Source organism: Seriola dumerili, unplaced genomic scaffold (genome assembly GCF_002260705.1).
Source record: "Seriola dumerili isolate Sdu_G_001 unplaced genomic scaffold, Sdu_1.0 BDQW01000025.1, whole genome shotgun sequence".
In the NCBI taxonomy this organism is placed as follows: Eukaryota; Metazoa; Chordata; class Actinopteri; order Carangiformes; family Carangidae; genus Seriola; species Seriola dumerili.
In genome coordinates this window covers 16,772,212-16,798,467 of record NW_019174280.1, presented here as the reverse complement: position 1 = coordinate 16,798,467, position 26,256 = coordinate 16,772,212, and the positions used below count along the sequence as shown (strand labels likewise).

Here is a 26,256-nt window from a genome sequence, read left to right as displayed (position 1 = left end):
GGATTCATTAATAAGTAAACTAATAGTCAGTTGCAGCCGTATTACCTATATCCCTGTGTTTCATTTTGTGCAGACAGGAAAAACAAAACTAGTAAAGTAACAGTAACTGTAATAGTGGAGAAAGCCAGTGATCCTATCAGGTTTCTTTTAGCTACACAAGCTGTATGTTGAGTTTTACGAGCATTGCGCCTTATCATCAACCAGATCACTCAGCTAATTGTTAACAAGGAACTTCTCTCTGTGTGTGTGGCCACCAGCAACAAAGGACAAAGTCCTCACAGCAGCAGTTAAATATTTGTATGTGCAGTATAACCTACAGGCAGAGACAGGAGCTTAACAGAATATTAAACTCAAATCACAGGGATGAAAACTCAGTGTCACCACAACACTCTTACTGCTTGGCCCTGTGTGCACTGTATATCTGCATTGGCTCTCTGAGTCTGGGGATGGGACGGGGGAAGTGTTTTACGACTTTAAAGTCCAAAGAGGGTTTTCTGTCTCCCTCACACACACACACACACACACACAAACATATACACACACACACACACACACACACACACACAGCCTCACTCACTTGTAACAGCATGTGGGACAAATTTATGTCCTGAGTATCCGACACTTGCTGATGGTTAAAAATGAGTTATACTCAATGAGTTATAAGATGCCTGCGGGCCAGAGGCTACATAAATCCTGGACTAGGCCATGTCACAGTGCCCAGCCGAGCCAGCTCTTGCTTATTAATAGCAATTTACCCACCTTGTGTTTGATGCAGTGCGGCTCTGGCTGGCCAGTCCACTGCAGGCCGCTCCCCTCTGTACTCCACTCCAGGTTCAATCCCCATTCCAGCTGGCTGCAGCCGGGGTTGAGGGCTACACTGACACCTGCTGGTCACTGGTGGTACCTCAGAGTAAAACAGCCTCTGTCTCCATTAACCCATGCAGTGATCCCCATACTGGAGTGATGATAAAAATGTTACACGGCTAAAGGCGCACACCACAGCGGCTCCATTCATATGGTGATTTGACCATTAGCCTATGACTCTGGACAAATGGCAGCCCATTATTAAGGTGTGATGGGGGAGGGCTAAGCCTTTAAAAGTGGCTTAAAATCTCCCCTAAGACATTAAATCATGTCCTACTTTCTCTCCCTTTTTAAGAAAAAAAAAAAACCCATCGTTGCCTTTAATGAATTACAAGACTGAGGCAGTCCGCAGAGTGGTGTCCTACTCTGGTTATAACACATCTTGTTCACTCTCTCTTTTTTAAACAGGGGCTTGGCACTCACTCACTGTTTAAATATGAAGAACTGTATCATCACTGAGTTGCTTTCTCTGTTAACTTTCCCTACTCTTCCCCTCTAAGACCCCCCTCCTCCCAAACACCAGCACTGCTAGGTGCATTAAAATTGATAGTTGGGAAGCTGTGATTTAAATGCACATCTTGTGTCTGTGTGTGAGTGTGTGTGTGTGTGTGTGTGTGTGTGTGTGTAATATCTATTTGATTCCCCAACTTGTAATGTAAGTACCCAGGTAGTTCAGAGCTATTTCCCCCCTGGGGCCTCTTCATCACCACAATGTCTTTTGCTCTCCCCCCTCTCCGAGCACTCATTTTCTCTCTCTTGTATACGCACACCACCACACACACACACACACACATGCACACACACTCAAACATGCACACACACTCTCTCTCCCACCAGGTAAATTAAAGTTATTGGCTCTGAGGCAAAATAGTAATATCAACATGTCATCACGGGTGTTTTTAATAATATCAGCAGGATTATATTGACAGAGAGGATTAAATTGTTTTACACAGAAGATTATAAATCCTTGGAGGGGATGTGGCATTGTAAATTGCTATTAACACTTAATGCAATCCCATCTCCTACTTAATGCATATCACTGTCTCCTCAGCAGACATTAACATACTGTAATGGCCAGTGGTTGGAGGCATCCACTATCACCACTATTTCAATAGCATACCACTTAATAAACATGCTGTATTGATCGTTCCATCAGACTATAGTGTGCCACACTTGTGGTTTCAGTAATACAAGCTCAGGTTCAGGCCCTAATGCATGGATCCAGATAACATGTAGTGTGGTTTATTCTTTATTAATAGTAAATGATCATCTTACAGTCCTATTGACTACATCCTATTGATATATTTAGAACTGCAGAATAGTCACTTTGTTCTTGTCCTCACACTGACCTTCTCAGTTTCACTGCAGAATATTAATTTTAACCAGCGATTAATACGGTATTGATTCTCAAAAGGAGCAAGATCTTCATCTATTTTGGTAAAAACCACTCTGCCGTAATGATCTAACCCCAAGGGCAGGTTTTTTTTAGATTTGCTGTAAAGAAGATTTAAATAGATTCAACACCAGATTAAATGGCTTTCCAAGAAGACTTCTTTTTTTTTTCCCAGAGAGCTTTGCTACTTTTGTGCCGATGCAGCCTTTGTAATCTGAGGTTTATAGAGTCATGAGATACTGACAGACAATTCATTTCCACGTAATTGTTAGAGTAAGGAAGTTGTCTAGTCGGTTGTCCTCGGCCATCTGTACAGGGTGAACTGGCGACGTGTGATCAGAATGCAAGTGCAGGCAGAGTCTGGTGACTTTATGAAATAAAAACACAAGGTGGTGCTCTTGTCCTCTGGAAGAAGACAGTGTCAACCTGATGCTGGTACTGTATGTATGGAAACTGTATGTTATGTCTCTGAGGTGGATTATCACCTGACTGGCTTTTAGCTGTTTGTTGCGACATTTGACTTTCACAGACGTAAGATGAAAGCAGCACCTGAAACTACAAATATTATTATTTTCTGGCTAAAGCTTGTGTAGTGGTGGAAATTTCACAGAATAACTTCACAAAGATTTGACTTCACCATGACCACATGACAAACAATGTAACACCAGGTGTAATACACTATACTTCTTCTAGTCTACTGTTACAGCCTATTAAATCATGAATCCTAACTATATCTCTATGAAGTTGAATAGTCCTGACTAAGTTAGCAACAGTTCAGTTATAAATAGGGGGTGGGAAACATCTTTAGGTTCACACCCCAAAACTTGGCTAATCTGCTTCAATCAAGACCGTGTAGGTGTGATTTGATCAGTTTTGATGGATACTGGCGTCTCCACGGCAACATAATCAAACAATTGCACATCTGTCATCAAGTTTCAAATCAAATATTGCTCAATTCTGATTGGTACATGGGGATAGGTGGAGTTCCTGTTTATTTGGGGGTTTTTTTCAGATGAGCCCAGACTACTTCAAACCAGTGAGAAAAATACACACAATGTCATTAATTAACCAAACCTGGTATAACTTTGTCAGGAATGTGTGTCTTTATGTAGGACGCCATCATCATCATTTATAGGAGGAAGCCTTTAAGTGTTAAATCTAGCCAGTATGTCATTGTAGATAATGTAGTTTCTGTCAAACCAAACAAATAAGCATGATTTCTTATTTTTTGCTAGATGTCCTTGAAATTGTAACCTCTCCAAACTAACACGTCACCATTGCTTCTGATAGAGTCTTACCAATACAGAAACTGAATGCAAAGTCAATGACAATGGCAAATCAACAATATGTTTTCAATGCCTCAACAAGAAAATTATTGAATGCTCTGATAATATTAGTTCAGCAATACAGTGCCAATATTACGTGAGGAGAAAAAGAAAGTGTTTGCTTTCTCTTCCATTAGGCGGGCAGGGCTCAATATTAGGACACAGTGCGTGATCCGTCTCAGTCGGCACAGCCCTCGTTAAATCGTTTAGAAAATTGCACAGGGCCGTTTTAATGTGATTAAGACACAAATTGAGCGCACTACCCACCTCCTCCTCATAACTCCTCTGTCTCTGGACGATGCAAATGTCAGGCATGTGTAGCTGGAGAACAGAGGGAGGGGAGACGTGGATGCTGCATCCTTGACCCAATCAGGTGGGAACTCGGGATACGGCACAACAACATCACATCTGCAGAGAACACTCACGTTTGGTGTGTATTATTCAGCAAGTGGTGTGTTGGTATGTGGGAGGAAGAGTGCGGCTTTGTGTGTTTGTGTGTGTGTGTGTGTGTTTTTTTTTTTTTTATTGTTTTGGGGAGGGCAGGCAAAGCTGAAGCATCCCATAGATGTGAGTGAAGCAAAGACACACACACACACACACACACACACACCCCCAACCGCTCTCGCCTTGCCTCTCTCTTCCTTTCTGCGGCCCTCTGTGGTCTCCCGGCCTTCCCCAAGTCATTTCAATCTAAATGCAAATTTCATCAACCTCCCACTAAAAAGACTGATATTAGTATCAAAGCCAATGTGTTACGGCTGTGTCGTGTGGATGTGTCACTCTCAATAGCATCTCCAGCGCGGAAACCTGCCAATCTCCCTCCACTACTGAGAACGGATCTCAGCTTTCTTTCTCTGTTTTCCCCTTTCTCTCTGTTTATGCTTCTTTTTTTCTTTTTTTTCTTGCCCCTCCCTCGTCTTCCTCTCTATTACATTCTCACTCAACAGCACTCGCACTCTGGCTAACATCTTCCCTTTCTGGCTACTTTGATCACTCCATTTTCCCTTAACTACGCCCTCTCGCATCCCCCTCATATTTGGCCTCATCTAACCTTTCTTCTAGAAGCCCTCCACATAGAACCTCATTAGTCCTCCATATGTTGTGCTTCGCCTCCCCAAGCCCTCCTGCCCCTGCTCTGCACCAAGCAGCTCACTGGGACTCTGCACATGCTTGCAGACCAACAGAGAAACACAACAGAAATACACTCAGCTCCCCTCTGCAGTCACACACTACCCTCCCACCCCCACCCCCTCGCCCTCTCTGAAAACGTCCATCCTCCATTTTCCTCTCCTTCTCTGTCCTCTCTCTGTGTTTGCATTGAGGTGAGGCGAGGTGGAGGTCCGGGATGGAGGGATGGTTGGAGAGGAGAGGGAGCTGAGAGAGGAGGCAGAGCGCCCCAGGGAGGCTGCGCTCCAGGGGTTGTTAACATGCAGGTTGCATATTTCTGAATTGCAGAGCAGCCTTATCTCGCCGTGCTGGGTCACTGAAGCACTTCCTTTCTCACTGTGTGCGTGCCTGAGTGTGCACTGTTTGCGTATTCCTGTGCAAGTACGCTCTCACATGCATGTCTGCGTTTGGGAGCGAACGTGTGTTTCTGTGCATGTGCCTGCATGTTAATATGTGCATATGCGTATGCAACTGTGCTGGCAACAGCAGGAAATGTGAAGCTGTGATGGGGTGGGATTCTCTGCCTCTCTCCCTCTCTCTCTCTCTCTCTCTCTCTCTCTCTCTCTCTCTCCATCTTTCTCTCTCTCTCTTTCTTTCTCGCACTGCAGCAAGAAACACTCATCAAACTGCAACACGCATCTCGCAGAAGCCCTCAGATACAGCAGCAGCAGCAGCAGCAGCAGCAGCAGCAGTAGAGCCTGGGCCTCCTGTTAACACACAGACATGACACAGCGACAGCCAACAGCTTAACACTCTGCTCCCCAGCTGGCTCTGCTCTCAGGTGGGCCACTAAGGTCTGCAAGATAAAAGCTTGCACTGCAGGGTGTTAGGCGTTCTAGCCAGGGGGGTGACTCCCTGTGTTGCCATGTGTGGTGTCCATGCCTTCGTGCGCTTGCCTGGTGTAATTTAAGGATTCTGGCCTGTGTGTGTCCTTGGGAGGTCAGGCTCTGCTGAAGGCTGCGTTGCATGCTGGGCCCATACATCTTCAACATGCACCGAGCTCTAAATGAGGCGCTCGCCTTAACATCTTTGTCACGATCTCCTTCCATTTGTCACAGCGCGGCAGCAACGCTGTTTTCATGCGCGCCGCTGTCGTCATTATCCAATAATGCGGTGTCGTGCGGAGGTCAGAGTTTAGACTGCAGGGTGTGTGGGAAAGGAGGATCACGCAATTGTTATGGTGGAGATTGCGTGGCTTCCACTAAATGTTTAATTAGGTCGGTTTCTGTTTTGACCTCAGTAAAGTGTCTTTGAGTGCAGCAGAGAGACAGTGTAGGGAGAACTATGCTTGCAATAAATCCCTCATATTTGCGTGTTGCATATATCCTTGACCAGTCGTGGTAGTAAAAAAAAAAAAAAAAGGAAAGTCAGTAGAGACATTTCAGCACAGGTTACAGGTGTCTATGAGCCGTCAGATTGTTTCATTTTTTTAAAGTTAAGAATAAAGTATAGTCAAAATCGATACAGCAGAACCAGAAATATTTATTATGTTTTATTAATATTTGCAGTACAAGTCCCCAAGACCTGTAAAAAGAGTTAATTATGTGTTGATCCCTTGGAAATATTTTGTGAACCCTTGGGAGATCTCTGACAGAGACAATACTACACTACAGGGAGTAAAAGCTGCTCTGTGGCGTCAACAAATGCACCCAAAAAGAAAAAAATGCAGATTCTCATCCCAAATCATTAATCTCCGTGCACTCGTGCGTGTTTGTTAATGTGTGTGTTTGTTTGACTGTGTGTGTGTGTGTGCGCCGCAGCGTCTGATGTGTTTTGCGTGAGAAGAGGAGAGACCGGATCAGGAGGAACGCTGTGACCCGTCCCTGGGGTCTCTCTTCATGACTGAGTGGACTTGCACTTTGCAGATTCAGGTTCAAAAACGCTGCTCATAATAGACACACTTAAGATCTTAGCAACCAACATTGCTCTTGCTCTTTGATGCAGCTCAAGGTTGAAGGGAGCATGTGCTTGTTGAGAATATGTCTATATATATATGTAATATGTCTGTGCTAAACTACAACATGTGCATCGTGGGTCCTTGAGGAGCACTCTACCAGAGGCAAAGCTCTCTGCTTCTGCCTTAGCTGGCTCCATTGTTGATCTCTGGCCCCTGCAAATGCATTACAGCAATATATTTGCCACATCCAGGCCAGTGTATTTTCTCAGAGGAGTCCTTTTCAGCTGCTGATATGGCTTAGCTTAAATCCCCTGGCCCTGTGACGACACACCAACGCAAATGGGCCACACACAGTCGGGTTCAGGGTTTAGAAAGCAGAAGGATGAGCGAGAGGCTGCTAATTATTCCTGCCTCTTCTCTTTCTTGTCAAATCAAAAATAGCGACATTTTGAAATCACAAGCTTGAAATGATTAGATTCAGACTTTCATAAAACTCAAAATGGATCCAGCATCTGCGTGTTCATTCACTTTTCTCGATAGCATTTATGCTTGCATGTTGTTGTATGTGAGAGCTGACCCTGTTAGGATTACATATTTAAATAGATGACGTTGTCCAGCTGTCATGTCAAATCTTTGATGCTCAATATCTCAGCCTTTCATTCGGATTAAAAAAAAAAGAACATTTTAATATCGAAGCACATAAGGGACAATTAATCTCAAGAATATATATTTTTTGTTTCTATTAATGTAACATTTAAGAAATCCAAAAGAGGATAAGGGCACAATCTGTGACACCAAAGTTTAAAACACAGGCTTTTAACCTGCTATCAATTCCAAATTAATTGCAGGTCTTGCAGGTTTTTTAGAGCTGTAAAAGGTTTGATTAAATCAGTGATGTTTGCTGATTTTCCATATGATATAGTCAAATAAAACTAAATATAAGGTTGGGTATATATTGAATGTCTTCATGCCCAGCAATGAATACAATAAATCTTTTCCTGCTCTTCTTCTCACCTCTCATATTGTCCTACATTTTCTTCCACCTCACTTTTTTTTCCCCTCTTTATCGCCTTACTTTGAATGATGTGTTTTTATTGGCTTGCGTGTATTCCCTCCCCGCATCTTATCTCTTCTGCATGGCTGGCTCATTTTTTCCGACTGGCCCGGGTTGTGAGTCAGGGCTCCTGCGGTGAAATGGGAGACCATGCAGGGGGGGGCCAACGGGGTGACGGGCCGAAGGGTCCGCACACGACGCCGGACAGCGAGAGAGCAGCTGGGTGTAGAGCGGACCCTGAGGCTGTTTCTGGTGGTGTAGTCGTGGGAGCGGAGGATAAAAGGTGTGTGTGTGGGGGGGGGGTACCTGGGCTGGGGAGAGAGGGCTAACTGCATGGTTGCTCCAGTGATTGACAGGCTGGTCGGCTGATTGACAGGCTAACTGGCAGAACAAGGGGAGTGTGGGTTCACAGCTCCACGCTACTGCCAGCAGGCATCAATGAGGCTCTGAGGTCCACCAAAGGCCTGGGTGAGTAATAAGTCATGTAGCGCTGGCTGCTATGGACATCCTCCGCTCCCTGCAGCACCTTCACTTGAGGGATGGAGAGAGGAGGAGGAAGAGGAGGCAGAGGAGGAGGAAAGGGAGGCTCACAATTGGAGATGGGCGGAAACAGAGGAAGACAGATTAAGAGAGACGACAGAAGACACTTTATTTGTCATCGTAGGCATACAATGAAATTATGTCGGATACTTTTCAGAGGCCAACAGCAACGCAACAGAATAAAAAATCAAACTAGGTAGGGGAGACCAGGAGTGTAGTGCATCTGCACTCTGCTGCATGTTTGGGCACGTGCATACTTATGTTTCTGCACATGCATGTGTAAATGTATATGTGTGTACATTTACATGTGCACATGTATGTGTGTGTGTGATGTTTGGGCTTCAGGAGAAATCTCCATGCAGGAAGATGTCCGATCTAGTCAGGCAATGCCACTGATCCCGGGCCGCTGACTCTGCTCCCAGGCCCTGTCAGGTCCAGCTCCTCTCTCTCTCTCTCTCTCTCTCTCTCTCTCTCTCTCTCTCTCTCCTCTGATTTTCTTACCACCCCTCCGCCCGCACCCCCACCCCACACCTCTAACTCTGCCACGGAGCTGACAGCTTGGCCCCAACAGCGCGCTAACCACATTACCTGAACTCACCACAGTCATTATCCTGCACTGGATCCACTGGAGCTTGAAAGTCATTCCAACTTCTCTGCTGGTAGAGGTTAATAGGTGTGTGGATGTGAGGTTACATCCCAAAGGCTACGTGGCGTCCGGCAAATCCCAAAATTCAATTCTTTCCTGGGAACAGCTTAGAAGGACAGGTGCCAGAGGGTGTTTTTTTTTTTTTTTTTTCCCTTTTTTCTTTTTTATTCAGTTCACGCTCCCTGACTTGCATATCAGATTTGATGACAAGAGACAGCCACAAGTGTGTGGAACATTTCTGTGCATCTGAAGGCATCAACAGTGCACCTCCACTGCTGGAAGAGATGCTTCTTCACGGACTGAACCTTAAATGACCTTAAAATGGCTTTTACCTCTCTTTGAAAATGGATTATTGGTTCCATATAGAAGCAGACTTTTCTCATTTCAAGATTTTAACATTCAATTACCCTATAACTTTAAATGTTAATAATATATAATATAACAACTAGACCTATGTTAAATATTTTGAGTTGTGTACTTGTGAGAAATACGTAATTTTAGTCATGGTAACAGTCCGTTTCAGATGGTCGCCTGTCAATGACATTATATCCCCTATGCACATGTGTCTGTGTTGTGGTTGGCTGCCAGAAGTGTTTATCCAGTTTTAAGCCACATTTTTAAGATACGCTTTGGGTCGTTTCCAACTATGTATTTTAACTGCATGAAGGATTTTAGTTATTGGACATCTGGATCTTAAGTTATCAGAGAAACAAGCCAAGCAAATGTCAAGCAGCTCATCTCCCAGCCCCTCCAAGACGTCCCATGTCTGCCATACAGCCTCTCTCTCTCTTCCTCTGCGGATGATTCGGCTCTTGGTGAAAACCTCCTGAACCACTGACACTGAAGGAATCCAAACCAAACCGGGGGAAGGTCACGGCAGTGGTGGTGAAGACAACACCTCCCATGATCCCACGCTACTTTGCAACTTCACCAAATGCCGTCTTTTGTTGTTGTTTTGATTGAGAGACTCCTCGCGGCAGAAGTTACATGTTGTGCGTTTATGCTTATTTCATTTTATACAGCTAATAACCATTTTTAAAGAAGCCGTTGGCTGCTGTCTTGTGCAGCTCGTATCTTAGTATTGTACCTTTTTGCCAAACAATTACATTGTATTCAGCAAGTCTTTAACACTGCACTTTTTCAGTGAAACATTTATCATAGCAGTAGATGGATACTTATGTCAAATATGTGCTCACATACATGCAAATAAAATAAGCAGTTTTTATGTAGTTTTTGGTGATGCTGAATCCATCCATATAGTGGCAGAGAACAACATTACTGGCAGGTATCCAGGCTATAATAAGATTTAAATTTAAAAGAATCAGTACAGATCTGATAAATTGGCAAAGCAGTATGTTACTTGGACCCCGTTAGCAAGTTCATGAATAAAGTTTGAAGTGTGGTTGGACTCACATAGTTTGTATATAAAACTAAATCAGGCAGTTTGGGGAAATTCTTCTGTTCAGTCCTAAATAAGGATCAGAGTTCAATGATTTTATTAAAAAGGTCAGAGAAAGACCTCGAAGGCTTTTATTTGTAACCATTTATGGCTCAATGACGGAACCCACTAAAAGGTGTTGCCCTGTGTGTCACTGGCTGTGTGTCCGCTGCGGTGCTGCCTTACGTAAAGTTTCATCTTCTACGCTGCCAATTTGCTTGAGATTGCATGTTGCTGTCAGGCGAGATGTGCTCAGGACGTAGCGTCGACACGATGTGCAAAGCCAGCCATGTAGCCACAGAGAGTATGGTCGCTTACACAAACATTACATCAGACGTGTCACTACGAATGGGCAGAGAGGCAGAGATGGGTGGACGTGTTACCTTCACTCTACTACGAGTGCAGCTCAGACAAAATGAGGGCTAGGCTTGCCACAGAGACATTGCACAAAATGAGAACACTTTTTTTTGTTTTTTTTGTTTTACAACCTCATTTAAAACTAATAAGAGATCTCAGTTAAATCTGAGAGAGAGCTTTACATTGCAGAGACACACAATAGAAAGGATTTGACAGATTTAAAGGTGGAACTCGATGTTTTTGAGATCCATAATTTTGAGGCCCCATTCCTAAACTTCACAAAAGTCCAAGCTGACTGATAATCACCGGCAGGAATCCGGGAGTGCTGAGCCCATTAACAAGAGGAGATTTTTTTTTTTTTTTTTTGCTTTAAGGGCAGAAAATCTCTATGTTTAACTCCTCTGCATTAGGAGCCAATTACACGGCTGAAAAAAATGACCGGGGGTAGTTTGGTGTCCAAGGTTGTTTGTGCTGACATTCTGCTTTTCAAATGCCAGTCTGTTAATTATGCAAATGGACTACACGGCCCCTGTATAAACATATACGTAGGCCCCTTTATGTGTACACAGTACCATATATCCTGCCAGTTATTAGAGACAGCTAGCCCTTGTTTCAATATTATAAAAAAAAAATTGAAATATGAAATGACCCCTCCAGCTGCAGCGAGCTTCCCTCTCCAGTATCCCTCTCAGACTCTCAGGCCCTCACTCTCCTCCTCCCCTGTCCTCTTTTTCCTTGTGGTGCAGCTCTTTGCGCAGCGATGCTATGCGACACTGGCCAGCTTTAGAGAAGGCGAGTCCACATTGCATTAATTCTGAGCAGAGAGAAATCCAGTATCAGATGTAATGGGTTTGATTCCAAAGCCCTGGGGCGATGTTCTGCGCTGCTGTAATGGTGGTGGGAGTCGGCAGAGATCCTGCACTCATCAGAATGCTGCCTAACACACACACACACACACACACACACACACACACACACACACACACACACACACACACGCTCCCTTCCTTCTCATGTCTGCTCTCTCATTCTTCCCTTCTTGTCTACTCTCTCTTCATCTCTATCCCTCCATTTTTCTCTCTCCTCGGATGACCAGAGGTGTACTCCTCCCCGCCTACGACTCTTCCCAACCTCCTCGCCATGTTGTTTCCTAATTACTGTCTCTAAACAAGGGACTTTGTCCCCAGCAGTCCTGAATTAAGTGTCTGCTGCTCATTCGCAGATGGATAATTGTTTTTTTTTTTTTGTTTTTTTTTCTTCCTCCTCGCTGACTTCTCCTCTTTAGCTGAGGCCAGATTTAGTCAGGTATTCTGGAGAAGGCATCATGGGATAATGTCGAATAAGCCTCAGGGTAAGTTTCCCTTTTCTTGTTTGGCTTTTTTTTTTCTTACATTAATTGAAGAGCAGCCTGCCATTATGAGCAGGGCACCTTTCCAAGACAACATATGATTGGTTAAAGGACTAACAAGACTAATTGTTGCCTCTGACCATTGTCATCACATTGTAAAAAATCTTATCGACTCCTTCTAAAAAAAAAAAAAACGGAATATACTCTTTGGCTAATCAAACGCACATCAAGTGTAGTTTGATATTCAATTAAATATTTGACCCATATAAAATGATGAGGTACAACGTTGGAGCCATAAAGAGGTGTTTAACTTAGTGGAACTCATGCTTTATCATGCATTTAACAACTTTAGCCTGGTGTTTTCTTTTTAGGAATGGGGCCGGCTTGGGCTCGCTGGGGTGGAAGTAAAGCTTTATGGCTCTTTGGCGACCATGCCTTTGAATGCTTTATGACAATGGATGGATGGTGCACCTTTTTCCAGCCTCTTCACAAGTCCAGAGACTTCAGGGGAAAGTCATGAGACAGAAGTAATAAAACAGCATCCAAAAATATCTCCTGTAATCTTTGCTGTTGAATAAGTTATCCTCTGTGTGGTGTGGTGTGTGTGTGTGTGGTGTGTTTGTTAGTGTGTGTGTGTGTGTGTGTGTGTGTGTGTGTGTGTGCACTGATGTAGAGTATGGCTACTGCCTGGCCTGGTTTCCGTATAGTTTAGGGGGAGATTCCACCCTCTGCCACACGTCCCAGCTGCCTGAAGACGGGGCTTAAGCACCTCTAATGTTGCATAACACACACACCCAGAACAAGCTGCCGTCCTCTGGTCGCTCCACCCCTTCCCCCCGTTGCATCTGGAGCCTTTGGGGAAAATAGAGGGGCTTCCCTGGGATCACCACAAAGATGAGGAAGCATACGTTTACAGCTACCTCCGTCTGCTGGGGCTCCCCTTATTATTGTGATGGATGGTGAGGGAAAAAGGGGAGAGCAATGGCCCTGGCCTCCTCATCACCTACCCATGAGCAGCGAGCAGCTCGAGCGATGGTGAGGTAATTACACTATAATTATAGATGGATAGATACTTTATTTATCCCCTAGGGGAATTCATGTGTCCACTAGCTCATTGTTGATAATAATAATGATAATAATAATAATAATAACAATAAAAACAGTTAATAATAAATAAACAATAATAATTTGATTAGTCCACTTCCTTTGGCTGAGGTGTTGTATAGCTTGATGGCAGTGGGAACAAAGGATCTCCTGAACCACTCTGTTCTGCAGCGCAGTGAGATGAGACGTTTGCTGCACCTGTAGCTGCTTCTCTGTGCTGCCAGAATGTTTAGGAGAGGATGGTTGGTGTTGTCTAAGACGGCCTCCATCTTACATTGCATGCGTTTGGCCAGCTTGTCCAGTCTCCTTTGTGTTCATGTCTGACATGCTGTTGCCCCAGCAGACTGCAGGCTAAAAAAAAGTACACTTGCCACCACTGACTGATAAAACATGTGCAGCATTTCACTGCAGATGTCAAAGGACCCGAGCTTCCTGAGGAAAAAGAGCCGGCTCTGCCCCTTCCGATAGATGGCATCCGTGTTCAGGGACCAGTCCAGTTTACTGTCCAGGTGCACACCTGGGTATTTATAAGTGCGCACCACCTCAATGTCCTTCCCTCGAATGTTGACTGGCTGAAGGGTGGGCCTAGACCTCCCAAAGTCCATGACCATTTCCTTGAAGCAGGGATCCACCCCCATCCCTTCCAGCTTGTCTTTAAGAATGGGGGGTTGGATGCACTTGAAAAATCAAAGAACATAATCCTCATGTAACTACCTGGTTCATCCAAGTAAGAATGGGCCCGATGGAGCATGTAATGGATGGCATCATCCACTCCAATATGTTCTTTGTAGGCGAACTGTAGGGGGTCAAGTGCATGTTCAACCTGTGGCTTCAGAAGATGGAGAAGCAGCCGCTCCAGGGTCTTAATGATGTGTGATGTGAGGGCCAGCGGTCTGTAGTCATTTATCTCAGCCGGTCGTCCTACTTTAGGTACCAGAACAAGATATGATGTTTTCCACAGGACCGGGACCCTCTCTGTTTGAAGGCTTAAGTTAAAGATCCTCTGGAGAGGCTCAGCCAGCTGGGGTGCACAGTCCTTTTAACAGTCTCAGACACACACCATCCAGGCCTGTTGCCTTTCCAGGACATAGCCTCTTGAGCTCCGCCCTCGCCTCCTCCATTATATGTTACTGGCGATCCAGGGTTTGTCGTTTGGAAAGCAGTGTACAGTCCTTGCTGGTATTACTGTGTCCATACAGAAGTTAATGTAGTCTGTGGTACATTCAACCATTCTATCAAGGTCAGAGTCCTTGCTTTTTATCATTTTCCTGTGACTTCAACAGGACATCCCAATTTGTGCACTCAAAACAGTGTTTTAGACACTCACTGGCTTCCAGGGTCCAGTTCCTGAATGAGTGGGTGGTTGCAGCCTGCCTCAGTACACAGGGCTTGTAGGAAGGCTGAAGAAAAACCAAATTATGATCTGATATACCAAGTGGTGGTAGAGCTGAAGCAGTGAAGGAATCCTTGACATTTGCATACAACAGATCGAGTGTCTTATTTTTTTTTATTCCTCCACCTTTATTTTTTCCACTTGCTCCGGCGTCTCTGTCCGCTCGTACTGCAGTGAAGCCAGGTAAATCCACACAGCGGTCAGGAGTGTTGTCGTTTAACCAGGTCTCCATGAAACACATGAGACTACACTCACGATATGCTCGCTGGTTCTTCACAAGTGCCTCCAGTTCATCACACTTGTTAGCCAGGGAGTTGACATTTCCCATGAGGATCGATGGTAGAAAAGGCTTATATCTCCATCTCCTAGCCTTTAACTTAGCCCTGGCTCTGCATCCACGGTACGGCTTCTTACGCTCAGCCGGTATGGGATGTTTAAGTCCATTTCTGGTCAACTTTAAAGCCAGGAGTTCTCCCTTTGTGTACATTATTTTCTCAATCGTCGAAACGACGACGTAGAATTAAAAACATCAATCGACAAAAAATATACTAATATATACAAATATATTGCAAAAAACTACGAGCTACGCGGACTTGCTGCCACTTGTTATAATACGCACTTGTGCACAAGTGTACACACTCTCTCGCTACATAAACACAGTGCTCTGCACACCAGATGGGGTCCACAAAGTCTTCAGCCTGATGGCTCCCTCCCTCCCTTCCCACCATACATCTCTGCTCTGCTATCTTCTCCTCAGCTCGCTGTGTCTTCACCAACAAGGGAATTCCAGTCTTCCAGGAAAGCTTGCCAGCTCTGGACCATGGGCTTTGTGTGTGCGCGTGCGTGTGTGTGTCTGTCTGTCTGTTTTCACCGTATGAAGAAGCACACCGTGCCTCTGTGCATGCTGGTTGTCACCATTACCAGGGCCTGTTTAGCACTGGGCTCTCTCCATCATTGACAGGCTGACAGATGTGGATGCTGTCATGATGCCATGGAACACGATCTCCTCACATGTTGTAGACCAGCACGGCAGATTAGTTCTTCTCCACAGAAATGACGAGGCAGGGTCAACATATAGAAGCAGTAGTTGGTTTGACTGTACATATTTTCTACTAATAATGTAATTGAACTTTTGACTTTTTTGAAGTGGTTTTTAAAGTACATATAAACAGCAGCTGAAAAATTTTACTTGTGTTGACCTCCAGCAGTTTAACTTCTCACCATGGAGCAGTGTCTGTTAGTACTTTGTGGCATTAGTCCTGGGTGTGGTTACAGGTCTGACCACACCCAACCACTTCCAGTGTTAGGGGTGCAACAGACTTGAAATTTTCAACACTGACACACTGATTTTAAAGCAGTTTGACATTTTGGGAAACACATTTATTTGCTTTCTTGCCAAGAGTTAGGCCTCAGTTATACTTGTTTGAGGAGACACCACAGACATGTAGTCATTTTTATGTATAATCTGATTCGTGCGCAGTAGATCATCTTCCACGTACTCTGCACAATGCGCAAGTCAAGATGGCGATGTCCTTGGAAGAATAATTACATCACATTTGGTTGTGTTCCTATTCTTTGAAAGATTAATTGTAGAGGTGAAGGTAGCGGTGGACGTCCTCACACAGCCTCTTTTCAAACTCAGCGTTCCATGTTTGTTTTCCAGCTCATGCACAGTTGGTATGCGTACCGGCTCCATTGATGAAAATTGCGCCACGCTGACCTTAGCGGACCCTTATGGAATCTTGTGTACTTGCAGATGCGGAAAGTATAACACTGGCTTTAGACCACTCTAATCTCTGTATAGTAAATATGAAGCTACAGCCAAGCTAGCTAAGATAAGCTAACATAAAGAGCGAAAAGGGGAAAATTGCTACCCTGGCTCTGTCTAAAGTTTGAAACAAAGTCTAGCATCACCTCTAAAGCTCACTAATTAACATTTCATATCTCATTTAAATCTTTGTGGTTTCACAGTGAGCTCACACCAGTGGAGACACTGTACAGTACTGTGTGACCAGACACGTCTGCTTGTCAAGAAATAGTTACAGCTTATTCCTCCATGCAAAACCTCAAATTTTCATTTTACATTATTTGTGTACTGAATGAGCAAATGAAATTTTTGAACTTGAAGTTTGTTTCTGTTTCTGTTTTTTCTTTTTTTCTTTTTTTTCCCTTTTTGCTAAGCTAATCACCTCCCAATACTTAACACGCACCCCTGGCATCAATCTCTAAACGAATGAGCATCTTTCCGAAAATATTGAATAATTTCTTTCGTTGTGCGATTCCTGTAAGACCCATGTGTTTGCGTGTACAAATATATTTATCTTAATATGCATTATGTATGTGGGTACCTGTTTGATATTTTATCTGTGAAGATAGTTGGAAAATGTAATTGTAAATTATTTGTATGATAGGAACTATTTTACTTTGATGTTTATGTAAAGATCAATAAAATTATGAAACAAGTTCCTTTTGGCTGTGTCTGCATGTGCAGGTAAAAGTTTTGGATGTAGCCTACTACAGTAACACAAAAAACATGAGTTGCACATAGCCTATGGCCTGTAAAACTAGTGCTATTAGTATTCTTGAGCGCAATAAGCACAACTAATGTTTCAGGTTACGCTGTGAGAGTCCGGTTTTTGAATGTGCCAAAATTAACCTTAAAATGAAAAATCTGTATCTAAATTTTTAGCCGTAAATTTATGAAAAGATGAATCCTTAATACAGAATGACAAACAGTAGATGGGAAATAAGGGAAATAAGATCCACTGTGTAAAAATCCAGCTCAGGTTTAAGACATCAGATAAGTCTTGAAGGTCTATTTCATGTCCTTGGCAGACACACACCTCTTGTTGCTAATTGTAACACAATGGAAGAGGGAATTGGCTACTATATAAAGTGTGGAAATGGTGTCAGCTCTTTTGGTTAGGTCATTGGACACAGACATGGCAACGCTATTGAAGCAAGCCAGTCAAGCTGGAAGAGTTGCCCCATTTCTTGCCACGGTTACTGGCTTACTCATGTACGTGTGTTAGTGAATTATGCATATTGATAGATTCCCAACTGAAGCTGGAGGATGGGCATTTTTTTTCCATGAGAATAAACAAGAGAAATTATACACCACGGAAGTGTGCAGCCAGTCTATAAATAGCAGCGTTCCTTTTTTTGCCTGGGGATGTAGTTGCGTTTTTACAGGTCAGACTGTGATCTTCTCTTAAGCCTCTGCATTGAGATGTAGCCGACACATCTCTGGGGTGCTGTCGCTGGCCCTTAGAGGGGTCCCTTTAATCTCTGAAAGCAGGGGTGCATCTCTTCTAGGAGAAATCGGTGGGTGGGGTGGGGGGGTGGGGGGGGGACTTTCATGGGGCCCCAAGATGATGCTTTTCAGATTGGAGAATTGATGCTGTTGTTCATCAAGGGGTCAATTTTGAGGCGTCTCAGCAGTGGGGGGGGGGGATCTAAAATTTCTGCTTCAAAAAATGGCATCAGATGAATGACATGAGAGAACTGAGTGGCATCTGCAGGCGGACTGCTAGTCTGTCTCCCCTAAAAGCCTTCACAGGAAATCAATAGTGGTCTCCATAAGAATTAATCTGGGATCCACACTACTACCATGGCAGGCGGCCAGCTGAGTGATGTGTGCGGTTTAAACGGCCCCCGCATCCTGCCCGCTTATCTGTAGGTGTCCCGATGATCGCTCGGCTTTCTACTCATCTCGTCTGGCTGTTTTATTTATTTCTTTCTTTATTTATTTTTTTCCCTGTATCCCAGCCCTCCTCCATCTCTTCCTCCTCTTCCTCCTCCTCCTCCTCCACCTCCTCCTCCTCTTCCTCCTCCTCCCCTCCCTCTCCCCGCTAAGTTCGATGCGATCGGCTCTGGGCCCTGCCGTGAGTTCTCGGTGCGGGCGACAGCGCTGCTGAACATGGCGTCAGACGGGATGATTTTAACGAACCACGACCACCAAATCCGGGTCGGAGTCTTGACAGGTAAACGCAAGAAATTCCCATCGCCTCTTTTCATATTTCGCTCACATTTCCATGAATTCATTTCCGCCGGCTGTCCGCCCGGGTCTTCATACATGTCGGCTGGTTTTTTGCGTGGCGGCGGCGGCGGTTCTCGGTCTCTCGGTCTCTCGCTGGCTTTTGCAGCCTCTTGAAGGCGACGCTGATTTTAAAACCTTACTTCTTTTTTTTTTCTTTTACCCCCCCCCCCCTTCTCTCTTTACCGGTATGCATAAATGTACATGCTACATTACATCCAGCGCTTATGCGGTGTAAGCGGTAAATGTGGGCTCTGCATTGGTTTGTGTCCGCTCATGTAGCCTAGATTTCTCACCGAGCCGTTTTTCCCCGCTGAAGAAGAAGAGCTCAGTTTATGTGTATTGAATAATTCATGTCCCTATCTGCGTGTCAGAGCTGAAAATTACAGCTGATCGTGTGTTGTGTCGCTGCTAAAGATGCCCGTGCTATAGATTGCATTATTGACACCCAGCTGACCACAGCGATTTTTGAAGTGTTGCTCACGACAGTTGCTGCTGAAGGTGGATGTGGATGTGGATGTGGTGGTGTTGGTGATGATGATGATGATGATGATGATGGTGATGATGATGAGCGCATCCTTGGCCTATTAAGAGCACTGGATGATGTGAGAAAATCGGTTAAAATGCGTGTAAGACATCAGATGTGGCTTATTTTGTGAATGACAGTGCGGACAGAGGAGTTTACATGACACATGAGCGCGGCTCTGGCTCGGTTTGGCGGGGCTCGGGTAAATCCTCCTGACATTCCTCTAAATGCAACGCGATGACGGCGCGTCTCTCACTTGCAGATATACTGGGAACGTGATGCGCTTGCATGCAATGTGCGGCTATGAGGCGGCGGATGGTGTTAGATCTGGTCGCTGCCGGCCTTCATTTTTTTCCCTTATGTGTGTGCTTGTGTGTCTGTGTGTGTGTGTGTGAGAGAGAGAGAGAGTGTGTGTGTGTGTGCGCGCGTGTGCTGCCTATTGCTTTGTCATGTTTCTGATCGTCAACCATCACGCGAGGCGAATCCAGCGGTGGTTGTCATGACCGGAAAGTAAATGAAACGATTTTTTTTCTTTCTTTATCTTTTTTTTTTTGAGAATGTGAACAGCAGCTGAGGTGTGTGGGCGTGGTGCTGTCCAAGCGGTAATACCCCCCCTCCTTTCCTCCACCCCTCCCCCCACCCCTCTTCACCTCCCCTCCCTCCCTCTCTGTCCATCCTGTGTGAGGCTGGGTCGATCAATATTTCATGAAAGTCGTGATCTCACACATACGGTATTCCTCCGTATGGAAATCCGGCACGGAGGAGGTGGTAGGCGATGTGTAGCGATGGAGGAATGACTGTGTAGACCCTCTCTCTCTCTCTCTCTGTCTCTGTCTCTCTCTCTGTCTCTCTCTCTCTCTCTCTCTCTCTCTCTCTCTCTCTCTCCTGAAATCTGCCAGGGAAACCCCCCACCACCACCAACAACACCAACACCAACACCACAACCACCCGTCGTCTCCAGCACCATGGACAGCGCTCTCCCTCCTCTTCCTCCTCCACCTCGCGCTGGAGGAGAGAGGGAAAGCGCTGTCCATGGTGCTGAAATCCAGCGTCACTCACAAATCAGTGGGGTACTGACCCTACCATGGTAAATACTGCATCAGATAGATACACCCAGGCATGTAGAGGAGGATTAACCCATCTCAAGTCACTTTTCCTTCCATCACCATTTTTCTGGGCTTATATCACTGTGTGGAACTTGGAGTCGCAAACAGATGAGGTGATTTTGTGTTTGAAGGGGGAAAATAAACATGCTTGCCCATTTGGTTTTTGTTTATGTAGATGGTTATTTGCCTAATAGCGAGAAGGGGAGGTCAGATTATACTCATCCCCCTTGTTTGAAACACCACATCAGTGCCCACGCCATTATCAGAGAGGGTTAATTTCTCTATGTGTCATCAGTCACTTGAATCCCCAACTGTATCCCCAGCAAAGTGACAGATTGCCAGTTTGATCTCGCTGTGCAGTGTTGACAATTCGCGCATACATATGCCGATGTTGAGATGCGCAGAGACACAACCGACAGGCTTATTTGTCTTTTTGATGTATTTGTGTGTGTATATGGAATAGGAGGGCTCGCACTGTCAGGGAAACAAAAGCATCAGAGAAGTGAGGATGGGGTGGGGTGGGGGGCTGGGGGGGTGGACACAAGCGGGGAAGGAACATTCAAAGGTGGCATTAAGTTGCCATGTTTTACATGACCTTTAGCCTTTTAAGAATCTAATCACTGCAGGATTACTCATGGCTACAAAGATGTGCTGTGTGATTCCCTCATTAGAGAGGGGAGGGGGGTTTGTGATATGATGTATTTTGACAGCAAAAACTCCCCTGCCGAGCTGCCGAGAGGAAGCAAAGCTCCAAATATTCAGGTTGACTGGATCTTTCTTCTAACGCAGAACCTTGTTGCCACACCTCAGTCTTGTACATCCACAATGTTCGAGCCGTTAGTCTGCTGTGGTATGGGGCCTGTGTGAGCGGAATGCTAATGGAGTCTGAAGCAGTGCTCAATCTCCCTCCCCTGCCAGGGTCAAAGGTCATCCGTCCACTCCCTGCATTCAGTCACTAGGGAGCAGATGAGACCTTGGCTCACCCTCTCTCCATCACTTAGCCCCACATCCCTCTAGACAGGTGACAGAGCCCAGGGGATAGCTCTGTTTAGACCCTGGACACACAGTGCAAGGGAGGTGAGGTTGATGTGTCCAAGTGTGTGTGAGATAATGTATGTGTAGAATGTGTGAATTAAGAGGTGGGGTTTATTTGCAAGAGGAGGGAGGTAGGAAACTTGAAACAGGATAATTGGGGTGAACATACTGTCACTTGTCAGAGATGTCACACTGAAAATGTGAGCTTTGTTAGGAGTGGATGAAAGCTTCTCACGCTGTGCTCAGCCTATTGCGATGTGTGTTTGTATTCCTTTTTTTTTTTTTCAGCTACCTGTGCGTATGTACCTGTGTGAGTGTGTATGAGTGTGTATTTTGATGCATGAGTGCTCAGTGCCCAGTTTCTAGCTGTCAGTGTTTCTTCCTGTTTAGCATGAGTTTTAATTGTCCTATGTCTCTCTCCCTGGGTCCGCCTCAGGGTCTGGGCACTCGGCTACACACTCATTCACCTCAGCTAAATATTGCGTGCCTGCATGGCTTGATGTGTCTGTATTTGTGTGTACAGGAATACAGTCGTGGACTAAGGTGATGGTGGATTGTAGCCTCAGGTTTGTGACAGGCAGGGGACCAAACAAACACACCAAAGATAAACTGCATTTTCAGACATATATTTATTTACTTTGTTGAAGAGATGTAGAGATACTAGTCCGGCTTGGTATGATATATAATATGAATTTACATAAACACTTGTATTGCCTTTTCTCTGAGGCTCTCAGAGGAAAATTTGGATACCTTTTTTTAAACTAGATTTTTCTAGGAAACTGTCTACCCATGTGATGAATGTGCCAGACGATACCACACTAGTATTTGTGCACGTATGAATGCATACACGTTGCTGAAATGTACCTTGTGTTTGTGTGTGTGTGTGTGTGTGCGTGTGTGTGTGTGTGTGTGTGTGTGTGTGTGTGTGTGTGTGATATAAGTGTGTGTGGNTGAATGCATACACGTTGCTGAAATGTACCTTGTGTTTGTGTGTGTGTGTGTGTGTGCGTGTGTGTGTGTGTGTGTGTGTGTGTGTGTGTGTGTGTGTGAGAAACGTGTGTGTGTGAGCCTTTTGCATGTGCGGTATGTGCACATGCATGTGACTCCGCTCTGCTCTTGTCTTTGTGCACAAATACTGAGCTCTGGCTGGAAAACACAGCTTAGCAAATCCCCCTAGCCCCAAATATAGCTACTGTATGTATACCTCCCATGATCATACACTGAGAGAGAGAGAGAGAGAGCCCTGCAAAAGGCATTCAGTGGCTTTTAATCTGTATAAAGCCAGTGTGTATGTGTGGGACCATACGGTATTATTACACGGCAGCGCTACATTGCATGGGCCACGGATGCTCTTGGATGTGTGGCTTGATTCACAGCCCATAGAAAGGCCCATTGATGCTGGCTGCTGAGAGTGTGTGGGTTAACTCCAGCCCTTCCTCAAAGAGATGTGGACACACACTCTCAGCACAGAGCTTCCAATGAGGAGCTAGGGCAGGAAAGCTCCACTCTGCGACAGACAGCCCCCCCCCACTCCCCCTGTGTCTCTCTCTTCCATTTTTTCTATCTCCCTTGGTTGTAACAACTGAGAGAGGCTCAGGGATGTGTGGGCGGCTCTCCAAACTTACATGTCTATCAGAAAGACACGAATCGACAGCAGACAGACTTCCCAAAACAACCACATTTAGATCGGTCTCTCAATCCCTCTGTTAAGTAGAACTAATTCTGTGACTCCCGACAGAATGGGTGGAAGCTTTTATTTTGGCGTTGTGGTGGGTCCATTTCTTAGTCACATGTGGTCTGCAGTTTATTGGTGTGTTAAACACATGAACGGTTGTCCTAGAGAGCAGCCGGAGAAAAGGTTTTAAGAGGAGAACAGCGTCATTTTGAGATCATGCGCAAATTTAATATGTGTGTTCGAAATGGTTTATCTTTTGGTGTACACATCACGTGCGTGTGTGTGTATTTCTGCGCGTGTGCGCGCACGTGGGTTTTTGCGGACATGTATGTGTGCTTGTTCATGTTTGCGCTTGTCTGGCTGCAGATAGGATAATAACTATTTAATCTGCTTTTCCACATGATTTAATCTCTGGAGTTGGTCCCAAGCTCACCTTAACAGCTCAGGCGCTAAAGAGGCTCACTAGAGAAACAGGAGTCAAGTCAGCGAGAGGCGGGATAGCGTGCCAGAGCACCCTCACCACAACTAGGAGACGCCGTCATCTGTCTGTCCGAATGGCGTGGATGGCTGCCAGGTTATGGAGCAATCTCCTGTCAGCGTCTCTGTCTGAGTGACTCAATCTACTGTCTACACTGCAAGTAGAGTGTTCTACAATTAAAGGAAATCTGCAGTCGCTGATACACTGACACTTATTGTTTTGGTGTCCCCCATTTTTCCCCAACTGGCCTCGTCCGCTTCTATTTACAATGAGGAAGTTACTACATTTCCCAGAATGCCCTCTCTCCACTAGTATTCAGGGAATGTGTTTTAGCTTTGGGTTTTACATCTTGGCAGCACTAGTGACAGCGGAACTCATTCAATAAGAAATGAATCTTGTGCTGCAAAAGCAAAGTGCAACATGTCCGATGGCTGCATCGCACTCTGGTCTATTTAGGCCTTTGTTGGTAGAGAAATGATATATCATGGATTCTGTTTGTTTTATGGTAGCAAAGGACACCAAAGTGAGGCTCACTGTAGATTTTCTATATGATAGAAAAAAGTTTCATTTCCATTGGCCCTGCATTGCAACAAACATTACTGGCTTTTTTTTTTTTTTTTTGCTGGTCAGAAGCCAGTGAGGGATCATGTGGGATTATTGACTATTATTGTGAACTGACTTTAACAGTTCTTCAGAATTCTGTTAATCACAGCTAAAAATAAATAAATAAATAAATAGGCAAATTGCAGTTGAAACTGAATGAAATCAAGCTCTTGTTGAAAATCTTGTTGTAAATGTGAAAAATATTTGTAACATAGATTCAGTTAATTCCAGTATGCTGCCATGTTGTGATGTGTATCGAAACTGGAAGAATTCTTCTTCTCCTCCTGGTTGAGATCTTTGCTATCTAGTGAAAAGAGGAACCAGCAACAATACGTAGATCAGAACAGTGACAGTGTGACCACAGCACAGGGGAGTAAAAATATATATACCTCAGAAACAATCAACACTCAAACTCAGTTGCAGCATCTGTAATATCACATTGTCTGCATTTGGCCAGTTATCCATAGGGAAGACAAAAATACACCGAAACTCCAAAGCAGCCACAAAGTGGACATCAAATGGATGTTATTTTGACGCTCTTTAACTTTTTTTCTTTTTTTGTACTCAGCGATCCTATCTCGAGCAACACAGATTGAGAGATCCGACAGGAGTTTGTCGTTCAAAGATACAATCCCACCTGCATATTTGTGAAGTCACAGCCAACTCCCCAATGGCCACCAGTCTGTCTGAGTTCCCATTAGCATCACAACGCTATTATTCCTCCACATTTTCCACTCTGCTGACGCTGAGACAGCCAAACGTAATATCCTGACACAGCTGACATCATGACTGGATAACAAAAACACAAAATAGATGTTAACATTCGGTTCACTGGTGATATAAAGATACGTGGTTTGGATGGGAATCGGAGAGCCCCCAGGCACGTGTCTACCCACTAGCATGATTTTATTCCTCCTTTTTCCTGCTTTGACCCGACTCTCTGTGTCTGTCTGTGGTTGAATCATCTCTAAGCCGCTACTGGGGTGTTCCCTTGCAACGATATGTGGGCATCTGTTCAACAATATGCTTGTTTGAGAGGGATACATTTGGAAGAGAAGACCTAAATAAAGGGGGGGGGGGCACACAAATTGGGCACACACTTGTTCCTGCAACTTATTTCTGATGCAAGTCCAATTTTTAGATCATCTTTCAGCCAAATCTGATTGATTTTTTTTTTTTTTTTTTGTGCTTTTGCAGACTTTCATGGTTTTCGCCTGCATCAACATTGATAATGTTGGCTTTTAGCATCGTAATCCCGCGGGCCGAAGAGTGAAATTGGTGGCATCGTTAGAGAATATACGCAAAAGCCTGGATGGCTTGTGTGGCGTTATTTAGACTCTAGAAATATCTGAGCTCTTTGTTCGCATGTGGTCAGACAAGGATTTATCTTTTTGTATGGGTGGGGCTCACACTGTACCAGTTAAAACACAGGCTGACTCTTCTCTCGCTCGCTCTCTCTCTCTCTCTCTCTCTCTCTATCTCTCTCTGTCTCACATACACACACACACACACGCACACACACACACACACACAGCTGTCACAGTGGACAGCAGTAAGGCAGGCAGACCATATGACCAGAATAGACAATACGGGATCAGGGACACGAACACAGAATGAGAATTAAGTCTTCACTGCAAAGGAATTATTTTCAGCATCGAGTAGTGGGGAGTGGAGAGTGTGTTGGAGCGGGAGGGGGTGACTCTCCTCCCCTTTGCACACACCCCTCTCTCTCTCTCTCTCTCTCTTTCTCTCTCTCTCTCTCTCTCTTTCTCTCTTTCTCTTTCTCTCTCTCTCTGTCTCCCTGTCTCTGCTGTTTTCATAGCCCATGGAAATAATCCTCCCTCACTGTAAATAGTCTTTAATTGGGATGCGAGTTAGAACAAGAGGCAGACGGTATTTGGCGGACAAGGAGCAGAGTCTCCTCCGCTCTCGTACGCTCTTGTCAACTCTCCAGAGAAGAGCTCCATCGGGGCTGCCTGGAAAGCTATTCCCAGACTGGATGCGTAGGTGTAGGAGAGTTGGTTGGTTCCCACTCCCTCCTGGCCTGAAGCAGTGTTACAGTCTGTCATTCATTTGAGGTGATAATCACAGGAGGCTAGCATAGCCAAAAAAAAAAAGAGGAAGATTGCGTTCAATATTTTTTGGAGTAAGCAAAAGAGCAAGAGAAATACTGCTGCTTTTTAGTGTCAGCACTTATCTTGTTTTGACAGAAAAACAGGCATTGGACATGCAGAGCTCGAAGCTATTGTTTTTTCTATTTTTGTATTGGTG

At 44.8% G+C, this 26,256-nt stretch overlaps 1 protein-coding gene across 5 annotated transcripts in view; it reads left to right on the top strand.

The window, feature by feature from the left end:
- The first annotated feature begins 18,437 nt into the window (after positions 1-18,437).
- The window catches only part of gphn (gephyrin), a 90,752-nt gene continuing 82,933 nt past the window's right edge, over positions 18,438-26,256 (top strand). For all 5 annotated transcript variants that reach the window (XM_022766584.1, XM_022766576.1, XM_022766568.1 and 2 more), the window contains exon 1: positions 18,438-18,509. In XM_022766584.1, the coding sequence (XP_022622305.1) occupies positions 18,446-18,509 (64 nt within the window). In that variant the 5' untranslated portion in view covers positions 18,438-18,445. The remainder of the gene's footprint in view (positions 18,510-26,256) is intronic.